General features: G+C 40.8%; 2 protein-coding genes across 7 annotated transcripts in view; one reads left to right on the plus strand and one right to left on the minus strand.

Moving 5' to 3' along the window:
- Positions 1–13,716, minus strand: part of GAP43 (growth associated protein 43) — a 323,409-nt gene that overhangs the window by 278,045 nt on the left and 31,648 nt on the right. The gene's annotated exons all lie outside the window — the stretch shown is intronic.
- Positions 1–13,716, plus strand: part of LOC145538978 (uncharacterized) — a 225,031-nt gene that overhangs the window by 124,796 nt on the left and 86,519 nt on the right. Inside the window, exons 6-7 of the mRNA XM_081572069.1 lie at positions 241–364; positions 9,170–9,350. Coding sequence (XP_081428195.1) covers positions 241–286 — 46 coding nt within the window. The 3' untranslated portion in view covers positions 287–364; positions 9,170–9,350. The remainder of the gene's footprint in view (positions 1–240; positions 365–9,169; positions 9,351–13,716) is intronic.

A 13,716-nucleotide genomic window follows, 5' to 3' on the forward strand; every position in this document is an offset into this window, starting at 1 on the left:
CAATAAACATATAAATTGCTTTTCAGTGATAATAATGACACTAACTTTAAGATCTTTATAAAACTGAGGTTGGACATGAAACAGTCATCTTATCTGAGCCATGCATATGAAAATTAATTTGCATTTGCAATGTTCCTTATTTTAAAGGTTATATGAAGATATCTGCATAGCTATTAATACATAAATGTTTTCACATTTTCATAATTCAGTAAAAAGGACTGTATATGGTTCACTCTTTAGGCATATTATGAGCAACAGGAGCCAGATTGAAGATGGATGGGAATAAGTGTAGCCAAGACAGAGAGGGGACACCAAAAGGCAAAATGAGACAAGGATAAAAATAAAATTTTCAGTCTTCTTGGAGGTACTGTATGCTAGCTAAATATGTAAAAATCGAGCTAAGATACTAAGGCATGTGTCTAAATTGTATGGTTAGCTCTTCTATGATGTGTTAACACAGCCAGATCCCTATGTATTCATCAAATGTCAACATTAGCCATACTTCATTTGTTTTCTGGGGTAAACTTGTAGATTAGGCTCGAGAGGTATACTCACTTATACTCTTATTCCTATTCCCAGAATAGAACAGACAGAATAAGCAGCCTAAGGAATCCACACCTTAATTGGGTATAAAGATGGGAGCATAATGACAGCTAGCATGCCAGGGCCCCAGTGGTGAGAAGCAAAATAAAACTGGATTGATTTCACGGAGACCCTCACAGATGAGCGTACATGAGAGTAACTCATTTTGCCTATTTCCTACAATGCCATTTTTCAGAACTTCAGAGTTGAATCCTAAATATGTCTTTCACTCTGTCTTTCCAACTAATTATGGTGAGTGACACAGGAAGCTGATTTGTGAAAGTCCATTTATATCTTAATAGCATGTCAAGGGAATCTTAACTTATTGGGATACAAAATTCAGGTTTCTCCTCTACAGGATTCTGACTGGAAATAACACTGTAACCATAGAAACACATATTCAATGAATGGTCATGGGAGACACAACATCACAATAACATTCAAAAACAGAAAAAAAGCAGAGAAAATTCCCTGCCAAATTTGATATAGAGAAAGATTTTTCTCAACACAAAAGCACTGTAAAGTACTCAGATAAGAGAATTTAGTTGTGTTTTTTTTTTTTTTCCTGACTCTCACAAGTAGACACCTTTCTATCTGTCATTCACTCAACAAATATTTTTGGAATGCCTACTACATTCCAGGTACTATTCTAGACACTACAGCAAACAAAGCAGACCAAGTAATACGTACAAAGAAGAAAAACACTCGAAAAGGGATAAAGCATTATGACATTGCAAAGGATGCTGTTTATTAAGGGGTGGCCAAGAAAGATCACTGTGAAAAGGCGACAACTTAGTTGACACCTGAAGCAAGTGAGGAAACAAACCAGATTTCTCATTCTTGCCAGAGAGAACAGTATGTGTAAAGGCCCTACTGTGGGAATACTTGTGGGTGATGGAGCAAAAGTGAGGAGAGAACAATGATGCTGGAACAGCGTAAAGGAGGGTGAAAGAGTTGGGTGACGGAGTGAGGTATTAGGCTCAGATCAAGTAGGTACACACAGGCCAAAGAAAAGACTTGAGTTTTGACTTTGCTAAAGGAATTGATTGGGGCACTTAACCAAAGGAGCAATTAATATGATCTGTCTGGAGTCTTAAAAGACTTATACTAGGTACAATATGGAGATTATAGTGAGGACAAGGTGAGAAGCATGGATTAAGGGTATTATTACAACAGTCCAAAAATGAGAAAATAGTGACTTTGGGCAGGATAGTAACAGTAAACAGAGCAGTAGTCGAATTCTCAATATATTTTGAAGGCAGAACTGATAGGAGTTTCTGATGAAATGAATAAAAGTGACTAACCCAGTGCACTACTGGCAGATAAACAAATAAATAAATATTGATCAAATAAAATCAGTCAAATCCAATTTGCTTGGATTTTTTTTTTCCAGAGAAAACTGAAGTTTCAAGAAGTAAAATTACTACTTTTTTTCCTAACAATGATAACATTTCACATTTTAATAGTTAGCCCTCTCCCATGGCACTTATGATGTTCTTTTGAAGTGTCAGTTCATCTAGACTACAGTCCTCAGTTATTAATTTGCTATAAACATAGTTTGTAGGTGTGATTAAAGCCCATAATTCATTGACTTTATATACAGGAGATTATCCTAGATAATCTGGGTAGGCCTGACTCTTCCAGTTGAAAGGCCTCAAGAGCAGAGCCCATACTTCCCTGATGAAGAATGAAGAAGAAATTCTGCCTGTGGACATTAGTTTCAGCTTGTGCCAAAGATTTCATGGCCTGCCTTTTAGGTTTCAGACTTGCCTAGCTAGCCTCCACAATCACATAAGCCAATTTCTTACAATAACTCTCTTAATGTAATCACCTACAACTCTCTTAATATAATCTCCTACCGGTCTGCTTCTTTGGTTGAACCCTGACTGATAGTGCTGAGTTAAATTCTTTCAGTGTAAATTTCCAAAGGGAAATAAATTATTAGCCAACTGTTAGAGGTAACACTAACTCTTGCAGTCTCGTTTACTAGTTTAGACAAGCATAAAAAATATGGTTGGGAAGAAAATACAGCCATATTCATACAAATAAGATGACTGATAATATGGTTATGCAATAGCAGAGCCATCATGGGACAAGAGTAAAATTTTTAAAGCTAGCAATAAGTCAACAATTTCTGGTCATGTTTGAGAGAGCCATCTAGAAGGCATAAATCTCCAGAGGTAAGCACAGAGGGCTGAGTGTCTGGACCGTAAGGAACTAGACTGTGGAGAACTTCTCCGAAAAAAAATGATAGCTAGTAGATACTCAAAGAAACATTGGCAAGCAGGCATTTGTATGATTAGTAGTTTTTAACTATCATTATATATCAGAGACATCAAGGCAGTGGGAATGGGGTTGAAAAATTTAGGACTCCAACCCAGAGACTGTGATTTTCATTGTTCTGGGAGTAGACCCTCAGCATTAACTTTATAAATGAGTTAAATAATTCTAATGAAAAGGAAGATTTGTAAGTCACTGGCTTAGGTGAAGCTGAGGAGGATAGACAAGGATGCTTCAAACAGTTATTAGCATGTTCAAAAGCCTGAAAGTGGGGAGAGAATTTACCTCAGGTCCAATTCTCTGCAAAATAGACTCTGAGGAAGATACTTGCATGCAATACAAAGGCTGAACTTTTGTACTCCTGTATCATCAGTTGATTGGTTTGGACTGCTCCCCGGGAAGGCATGTGGCTTTGGACAAGGCAGGTGCCTTCAACCAAGGACAGTTTCAAGAAAGCATATCAACTACAGACTATCAGCAGCCCACACACTCACAGCTGTGGGGTGTATATATTATCAATAATTCTGAAAAGGGATCTAGGTGGTGTAACAGCATAAGTACGCCCTTGTTCCACTTGGAGTCACATGGTGAATTCACCCCACCTGAACCCACGTACAGAGCCAATCCGTCAAAGAACTAAGCATGTCCTTTTCCTTCTGTATCAGCTGGTCAAAAAGGAAGCAACTTCCAACTTTTAAAATCATGGATTATTAGAGCAAGAAGGGTTTTTCAGGGTCATGTGCCATTCTGTAATCATGGTGACACTGAGAAAAGCTTCAATACTCTAGTTAACTAGACTGGGCTTCCCTGGTGGCTCAGCTGGTAAAGAATTCGCCTGCAATGTGGGAGACCTGAGTTCGATCCCTGGGTTGGGAAGATCCCCTGGAGAAGGGAGAGGCTACCCACTCCAGTATTCTGGCCTGGAGAATTCCATGGACTATACAGTCCATGGGGTCACAAAGAGTCAGACACGATTGAGCGACTTTCACTTTAACTAAATAACTTAGTTTTGATGGAAACTAGCCATATAACTTGATGAACCCATTTTTTTTTTTTCTGACTTGAGTTTTTGTTCTAAAATGCTGCCACTGGCCTAGAAGCTATATGATTTATCTTTCTCTTTCGTCTTTATTGATATTTTCTGATTACAAAATTAATATATAGTATTTAAAAACTGGGCTTCCCTGGTGGCTCAGATGGTAAAATATCAGCTTGCAATGCAGGAGACCTGGGTTTGATCCCTGGATTGGGGAGATACCCTGGAGGAGGGCATGGCAACCCACTCCAGTATTCTTGCCTGGAGAATCTCTGTGGACAGAGAAGCTTGGTGGGCTGTAGTCCATGGGGTCATAAAGAGTCAGATACGACTGAGTGACTAAACACATGCAGCACACATTTAAAAATTGAAACATTATAGACCATGTAATAATTAGAAAGAAAAAATGCCCCACAACTCTGTTCTCTGGATAGAGCCTATGTTAAATATATTTGACACATATTTAGGGTTCTCTTTTTTTTTATTGTGCTAGAAGGAAAGATGTCTTACAGAACAGTTTTAAAGATCTTTCTGAAAAATTAGAGTCATACTGAGTGATTCCTATCATTCTTTAAACTGATTTTTTCTAGAGATCTGTTCTCTCCAAAGGCATGTGAACTAAAAGTGGGGTAAGGGCAGCTTTTTTTTCTCTCCGTTATGCCTCTCTCTCTTTGCATTAGAATGTGTCATCTGATCGTACAAAAGTCTGCAGAAAAGGGATAACATACCCTATTTGGCTGATTCAATACGGTCTGAAATACCTGCTGGTTATATTGTGACTCCTAGACTGGAACGCTAATGGGCCTCTTTGGCTCCTATGGCTGTATTTAGTTGCTGTGATATACCTGAACTGATCCATGGTGACAGGAGGCAGATGCCCTGAATTTCCCAGGATGAAGTGTCATGGTGGACAGACGCTCCAGTGTGTATAGACTGTGGCTTGGCTACCAAAAGCACATGTCTGGAATGAAATTCTGGGCTTTATGTTATAATGAAGCCAATGTCATAGGACTAATTAGCAAATATGAATCCTAACCTGCCTATGTAGTTGTTGTCACTAATTAATGTAAAAGTAAGAGAAAAGAGATAAAATGGCAAAATAGATAAATAATTCTATCATACCTGTCTCAGTTACTACAAGAAGCCAGGAGGGACACAAAAGTAATTTGGAAAATATAAATATTTATTCAAATGTTAAGCTTAAAATAATTGTTTATAATACTTTCTGTGCAGTATTTAGGTAGGTATTCTGGATACTTCTGTCATTAAGTCCCGCCTAAGTGAAATTATTGTAACTGATGTCATTTTGGCCACATTCATTGGGTGAGTATAGTTATGGTGTTTCTTACCGCTCAAGGATATTCCACACTTTGGGATTTTAATACTAGTCCCTCCAGTTTTATGATCAGATAGATATACGTATGATCAGATATTGGTATGGTGTAGAAAATGTTTCATCCCTTGGGTTTAGTAATCAGACAGTCAAGTTATGTACTTACTTCTTTATCAGTTGACAATTTGAAAAAATTCTTAAATTGTTTCTCACATTAAATTAATCCAAAAGTAAAAGTAGGCTTCTTGATGCTCCTGTACCGCTTCCCTCTCCTCGCTCAGTTTTAGAGTTCCTCCTTTTCTATCACTGAGGCTCACACTCCTTTGGGTATCTAACCTCTGCTTTATTTCAAGCCCCTGTGTTCTTAGCTTTACTGTCACGGACCCACTGTCGATTCTGTGTGGCACTATCTTTTGAGCTTCTCAGGCCTTGTTAGTATTATTAATGCTAGTATTAATTAATACTTGTTAGTATTATTAATGCTAACAATAAGGAATACTTTTATGCAAGCACATTTCTAGAAACTGGTAACATTACAAAAACAAACAAAAAAAATCACAAGACTGATGACATTTCTATGATTATCCAGTTCCACCTGGTTTGTATTTGATAGCCTGTTTGATAAAACACAGCAGTGATAACAATAAGAGAAGATGGAGGTGTTTGAGAAAATCACGGTGCATAGGATCACACCTGCGAGTCCTAGCCATACTCCTCCTGCTAATCAAATCGCTGATGCAATCCTCTCATTTCGGAGGAGTCACCTCTCTCTCCAGAATAACAGAGAATACATTTGAATGCTTCTTTTTCTGCCCAGATCCACAACCTCCTACCTCTTCAATAGTCACTACTGCAAAAGAACCCAGTGACCCCCTGGCGTTCAGCCTCAGCCCACTAGCTTTTTTTTTTTTTCTCCTTGCTGCATTGAATTGCAAATCCAACCATGCCTCAGTGAAAGCACTTTTATTTCTGACCTGCATCCTAACTCCCCTCCTCCTCAGGGACACCAAAACCCTGAGGAAATGTAGTCAGCCCCAGTTAAGGCAAGACTCTGATCAGATTAGCTCCCTGTTTAATAAGACTTTGAGGTAGGCACCCCAGCTGAGCTCCATCCCATTTCACATAAGCAGAAGAATTGAAGAATCAATGGCTGAAAACCCTGATTCTGTAGAGTGGAACCTGTGAAGGTAACTTTGGGCCCAGATACTTCAGTTTTATCATGAAGATCAGGGCAGAAGGCATATTTGCATTTTACACCATAGAAGAAAGAGCTGAAAAACCTTACCAAGGGGAGGCAACAACAGTATGGACTAATAAAACTTTGGATCCTGTTTACTTCCTTTAAGCATTTATCCCCAAGACAATTATTTTGATAGCATAGGGTCACAGTTCTTTCACCTCTTAAGCCCTCTGGCTTCTTTTCCTAATATGTAAAATGTATTGGATTCACACAAGATGATTCCTAAAGCCCCTTTCTGCTTTGAACTCTCGTGAGATCCTCAGACCCTATCAAGTTTTGTTTTTTTTTAACAGAATAAATTGTTTTATAAACATTTTAAGTAGAGCACAATTGTTTTACAATGTTGTGTTGGCTTCTGCCATAGAACAATGTGAATCAGCCATAAGTATACATACGTCCCCTGCCTCTTGAACCTCCCTCCTACCACCCACCCCATCTCACCCCTCTAGGTTGTCACAGAGCACCAGGTTGAGCTCCCTGTGTCCTTCAGCCACTTCCCACTGGCTGTCTATTTTACATATAGTAATATATATGTTTCAATGTTACTCTCCCAATTTGTCCCATCCTCTCCTTCCTCCGCTGTATCCACAAGTCTATTTTCTATGTCTGCATCTCTATTCCTGCCCTGCAAATAGGTTCATCAGTATCATCTTTTCTTAGATTCCATTTGCTTTAGTATATGCTATTTTTTTTTTCTCTTTCTGACTTACTTTTCTCTACATAACAGGCTATAGGTTCATCCACCTCACAAGTCCAGTTCAGTTCAGTTGCTCAGTCATGTCTGACTCTTTGCAACCCCATGAACTGCAGCATGCCAGGCCTCCCTGTCCATCACCAACACCTGGAGTCCACCCAAACCCATGTCCATCGAGTCGGTGATGCCATCCAACCATCTTATCCTCTGTTATCCCCTTCTCCTCCTGCCTTCAATCTTTCCCAGCATCAGGGTCTTTTCCAATGAGTCAGCTCTTCACATCAGGTGGCCAAAGTGTTGGAGTTTCAGCTTCAACATCAGTCCTTCCAATGAACACCCAGGACTGATCTCCTTTGGGATGGACTGGTTGGATCTCCTTGCAGTCCAAGGGACTCTCAAGAGTCTTCTCCAACACCACAGTTCAGAAGCATCAATTCTCTGGTGCTCAGCTTTCTTTATAGTCCAGCTCTCACATCCATACATGATTATTGGAAAAACCATAGCCTTGACCAGACCACCTCACTAGAACTGACTCAAATTTGATCCTTTTTATGGCTGAGGAATATTCCATTGTATATATGTACCACAGCTTCTTTATCCATTCATCTGTCAGTGGACCCTATAATGCTTTTATGGAAAAGATATTTTGAGGAAAGTATGAGGAGATCTCAATGTTGATGTTTATTCAACTCCTGTATTTGGCAAACATTCATTCAGTGCTGATCACATGAAAGCACTTGGGTGAATAACCACAGCACTTAACTGCAAAGAACTTATATTTTACTGGAGAGACAGAACCATAAAGCATAATCATAATCCAATGTGGGCAGTACAAAATCAAGACCATAGATGATATTATGAGTATACAAAAGAGAGCTGTGCTACAGTTGGCCCTATCAGATCTCAGAAAAGAGCCTGTTGAATTTGTCTGGTTATCTTCCAACCCAAGTATGTCATCAAAAGTGGAGGCTGGCCAAGACAACTTTATGTATTTGGTTATATATCTTAAGGAAAAATAGGTAACCAGCAATATTTCAAAATATTAATGTATCTGTTCCTTAAAACATGCCAAAACTTAGGGCTGGTGGGTTTGTTATTGAATGCTTTGCTACTCTTTGACTTTGTAGGTTGTTTTAGAGTGTGCTTCCTCAGGTATGGACATAGGCCTTTTCTCTTTCTTAGACAATGTCACTGCAATAGAAAACATACTAGATCACTAATCAGGAGACCTGGGGTTTGGTTTCGGCTCTGCCACTAATTAGCAAAGTAACCTTGGCTAAATTACTTAAACTCAATCTTTTCTATTAAATGAAATGGTTGGATGAAATGATACCCAGGTTTCCTTCCAGTTTTGATAGGATAGTTTCTGTTTCCCTGTGAATCTCTTATAGTCTCTGATCTCAAGGGTATCTATGAATGTGTTGACAAAATAGGCTCACTCAAAACATCAGAAATTAGTATGAGGATGTGTCACAGGTTGGGTTCCCTGGGAAGCAGGCTCTGCATATTATTAAGCAGATGGTTTATTGGGAAGGCTTTTGGGATGGATTCCAATGGAAGGAAAAGGAAGGAAGCAGGAATGAGCAGAGGGACAAGTAGAGCTTTGATGCAGTCTCAGAGGAAAACACAGATAGGGTGAAACTTCAGAGACATCCTGAGTTGGAAAGAGGGCTATGCCTCGATACCTTGTGTTGAGCAGTGATTGGATACAGCCTGGGATGAAGCAACTCTCTTTAGTCAAAGTAATTCTCAAAGAGGGCTGACAATCAAGGGCTTTCTGCCAGCAGCACTCTCAGTAGCTGGAAGAAAAAGCCCTTCATTCCTGAAGAGGATAGTACACCACAGCATCTCCCTCAGGATGTCTGTGTGCTCTCACTCTGGTGTGCATTGAGAGAATATATTTGAAAATACATAACACAGTGTCCATACTCAATAGATGTTCATTTGCCCATCTGGTCTACCCACCGACCAATCCATTCTTATTACTTTTTTTTTCTTTTCCAGAGTTTATAGGATGGAAAGAAGAGAATCAGTTGGTAATTTCTCTTACTAGCAAGAGATGGAGAAGCTCTATACAGTCAGCAAAAACAAGACTGGGAGCTGACTGTGGATTAGATCATGAACTCCTTATTGCCAAATTCAAACTGAAATTGAAGAAAGTGGAGAAAACTACTAGATCATTCAGGTATGACCTAAATCAAATCCCTTATGACTATACAGTAGAAGTGAGAAATAGATTTAAAGGACTAGATCTGATAGACAGAATGCCTGATGAACTATGGATGGAGGTTCATGACATTGTACGGGAGATAGGGATCAAGACCATCCCCAAGAAAAAGAAATGCAAAAAACTAAAATGGCTGTCTGAGGAGGCCTTACAAGCAGCTGTGAAAATACGGGAAGAGAAAAGCAAAGGAGAAAAGGAAAGATATACCCATTTGAATGAGAGTTCCAAAGAATAGCAAGGAGAGATAAGAAAGCCTTCCTCAGAGATCAATGCAAAGAAATAGAGGAGCACAATAGAATGGGAAAGACTAGAGATCTTTTCAAGAAAATTAGAGATACCAAGGGAACATTTTATGCAAAGATGGGCTCAATAAAGAACAGAAATGGTAGGGATCTAAAAGAAGCAGAACATATTAAGAAGAGGTGGCAAGAATACACAGAAGAATTGTACAAAAAAGTTCTTCATGATCCAGACAATCACGATGGTATGATCACTCACCTAGAGCCAGAGATCCTGGAATGTGAAGTCAAGTGGGCCTTAGGCCATCACTACGAACAAAGCTAGTGGAGGTGATGGAATTCCAGCTGAGCTATTTCAAATCCTGAAAGATGACACTGTAAAAGTGCTGCACTCAATATGCCAGCAAATCTGGAAAACTCAGCAGTGGCCACAGGACTGGAAAAGGTCAGTTTTCATTCCAATCCCAAAGAAAGGCATAGCCAAAGAATGCTCAAACTACCACACAATTGCACTCATCTCACACACTAGTAAAGTAATGCTTAAAATTCTCCAAGCCAGGCTTCAGCAATACGAGAACCGTGAACTTCCAGATGTTCAAGCATTTAGAAAAGGCAGAGGAACTAGAGATCAAATTGCCAACATCCAATGGATCATCGGAAAAGCAAGAGAGTACCAGAAAAACATCTATTTCTGCCTTATTGACTACGCCAAAGCCTTTGACTATGTGGATCACAATAAACTGTGGAAAATCCTGAAAGAGATGAGAATACCAGACCACCTGACCTGCCTCTTGACAAACCTGTATTCAGGTCAGGAAGCAACAGTTAGAACTGGACATGGAACAACAGACTGGTTCCAAATAGGAAAAGGAGTTCGTCAAGGCTGTATATTGCCACCCTGCTTATTTAACTTATATGCAGAGTACATCATGAGAAACGCTGGGCTGGAGGAAGCACAAGCTGGAATCAAGATTGCCGGGAGAAATATCAATAACCTCAGATATGCAGGTGACACCACCCTCATGGCAGAAAGCGAAGAAGAACTAAAGAACCTCTTGATGAAGGTGAAAGAGGAGAGTGAAAAAGTTGGTTTAAAGCTCAACATTCAGAAAACGAAGATCATGGAATCCGGTCCCATCACTTCATGGCTGATAGATGGGGAAACAATGGAAAGCAGCTGACTTTATTTTTATGGGCTCCAAAATCACTAGAGATGGTGATTGCAGCCATGAAATTAAAAAACGCTTACTCCTTGGAAGGAAAGTTATGACCAACCTAGACAGCATATTAAAAAGCAGAGACATTACTTTGTCAACAAAGGTCCGTCTAGTCAAGGCTATGGTTTTTCCAGTAGTCATGTATGGATATGAGAGTTGGACTGTGAAGAAAGCTGAGTGCTGAAGAATTGATGCTTTTGAACTGTGGTGTTGGAGAAGACTCTTGAGAGTCCCTTGGACTGCAAGGAGATCCAACCAGTCCATCCTAAAGGAGATCAGTCCTGGGGGTTCATGGAAGGACTGATGTTAAAGCTGAAACTCCAATAATTTGGCCATCTGATCCAAAGAGCTGACTTATTAGAAAAGACCCTGATGCTGGGAAAGATTGAGGGCAGGAGGAGAAGGGGACGACAGAGGATGAGATGGCTGGATGGCATCACCAACTTGATGGACATGGGTTTGGGTGGACTCAGGGAGTTGGTGATGGACAGGGAGGCCTGGCATGCTGTGGTTCATGGGGTTGCAAAGAGTCAGACAGGACTGAGCGACTGAACTGAACTGAACTTACTAGCAAGAAGGGATTTCTGTTTAAGGAAGGAGATTAGACCTATTGATTCACTTCTAATTTGAAGCTACCTCCATTCTATGATTCGATACTAATTAATAATAACAATTGACTTGGGCTTCCCTCAGAGCTCAGTTGTAAAGAAAATGCCTGCAATGCAGGAGACCTTGGTTCAATTCCTGGGTCAGGAAGATCCTCTGGAGAAGAGACAGGCTACCCACTCCAGTATTCTATGATTCTATACTAATTAATAATAAAAATTGACTACTGCTACAATTTGCAGAGTTTTTTAAAGATGATATTTTATTTGATCCTCCCAACGAACTACTGTGCCAGGATGAGCTAGTATTAATAATCTCACTGTAGAAATGAAGAAGCTGAGGACAAATCTGGTAACTTGTTCCAAAGTAGGATGAAATGAAAGGAACTGTTGAATCCAGGCCTGCTGATTTCTGGTCCAGGGTTGTTTCCGTGATGCCAGAATCAGCAGGGCCTCACAGGCTATGAAGCAGCTGATAAGACCCAGCCCTGGGGTAGCCTGTCTCCATGGGGAGTCTTTTCTCTGCAGAAGCTGTGTTACTGGGCAGGACTAACTTCCAGGTAGGCAGGGAGCCCATAGGCCCCTTCCCAGTGTTTCAGTTCCCTACATTTCAGCCTCCTGCAGCTCTGAGCCTGTGCAGAATCCTATGTGTATATTGTCAGTGGACACATTAAGCTTGGTAATGTCACACATTGGACAGTAGAAACTGTTTCCTGTGACTTAGTGTGAATTTATGATGAGGAAAAGTCCAGGTAGGAAGATAAAATGTGTCATCATCCCATAGACAGTGCTTCTCAAACCTTAACCTACATTTGAGTCACCTGGAAATCTTGTTAAAGTGCAGATTCTGGTTCAGTAGATCTGGGGTAGGGTAGGAACTGAGAGCCTTCATTTTAAGCATGTGCCCAGGTGATGCTGATATTGCTGGCTCAGGGACCATGGTTTCCTTCTTTCCCAATCACAGAAACCCGCAGTCTTTCACAAAAGAAGCCCAAGACTGGTATTTGCTTTAAAGGCTAACTGGAGCTGATAATCCGAAAGAAACAAGTCATAATTTCATTGTAGTTGTAGTTTCTTATTTCTTACCACTTCTTCCTAACCTCCTGAGCCTTCTAAGGGAAAAAGGAGGAAAATATGGTAGCAGAGAAGGGAGAAAGGGAAGAAAATAAAAGAGAAGGAAAGAAAAAAGAAAACTGAATTGGAAACATAGCATGTGGTCAGAACCAACCGAGCAATAGATTTCTGTGTTGCTAGTAACAGGAGCCCCTGGAGCCTCTTCTTATTCATCAGGATCAACATTATCCATTTTGTGAAAAAGAAGAGGCAACCATATGGATAAAACCTGCAGACGCCAGAAGGAAAGATGCTTGTCTGCAGCATCTTTCCCTCTGGTAAGTAAGGGGAGTCCTTGGGGCTAGAAGCCCAGTGGAAAGCCCTGTGATCCTGTTAAACCAGCTCCAGTTAATGGGCTGTGGCTGGGTGTTTGTGTAGCAGAGCGCCCCTCGCTGCAGTCCCTGGGGTGTTGGTTTGCTTCTTGATGGAGTCTGTACTGGAGAACATGGCTTCGTTTCCGGGCTTCTGGGGCTGATGGGGGTGGGGTGGGGTGGGGTGGGTAGAAGCAAATGCTTTTGAAGTGATTTTTTTTTCCCCTAAAACATTCAAATTGCATTTTCCTAAGGGAGATGAAATATTTTCTGAGTTTTTGCCATATAGTTCCTCCAAGCAATAGAAGGAGGGGGCAGGGAATGGAGGCTGGAAACAGCCTTAGTCAGGAATGTTCTCTGGGGTATTACCTGGCAGAATTGGGGGGAGGGGAGATTTTTTCCTATGAGGCAAGCTTTCTAAAAGCAAGGAGAAGAAATCTGAAAATCGGGGCCTGCTCACCAGGGAAAAACTGTCAATGTGGTGGTGGAATATACATGTGAATGGAATATTTAAACAGGCTTGGTCAAAGCTCCAAGAGGTATTCTGTGCAAAGCAGTGTCTTCCTGACTCTCCATCCCAGTCTCAGGGTTGGGGTGTTGAACAGGCCAGGGTTGGTGCTGACATGACAGTCTTTGTCTGTCTGTGTCTTCAAGGGTATGTGTGTGGCGGGGGAGGAGGGAAGGGTGTGTGTGTGAGTGTGTGTGATGGGGGAAGGGTGACAGCAAGGCTTTCCGGAGCATGTGTCTCTGGAGACTTTGGGGTGGAGCTGAGTTCAGGCCCTGGCGCCAGCCTTCCAGAGGGAAATCAGAAGCATGGTAATTAGGCATCTCCCCCCTCA

Source organism: Giraffa tippelskirchi, chromosome 2, assembly GCF_054371585.1.
Source record: "Giraffa tippelskirchi isolate mGirTip1 chromosome 2, T2T-mGirTip1v1.2.pri, whole genome shotgun sequence".
Taxonomy (NCBI): Eukaryota; Metazoa; Chordata; class Mammalia; order Artiodactyla; family Giraffidae; genus Giraffa; species Giraffa tippelskirchi.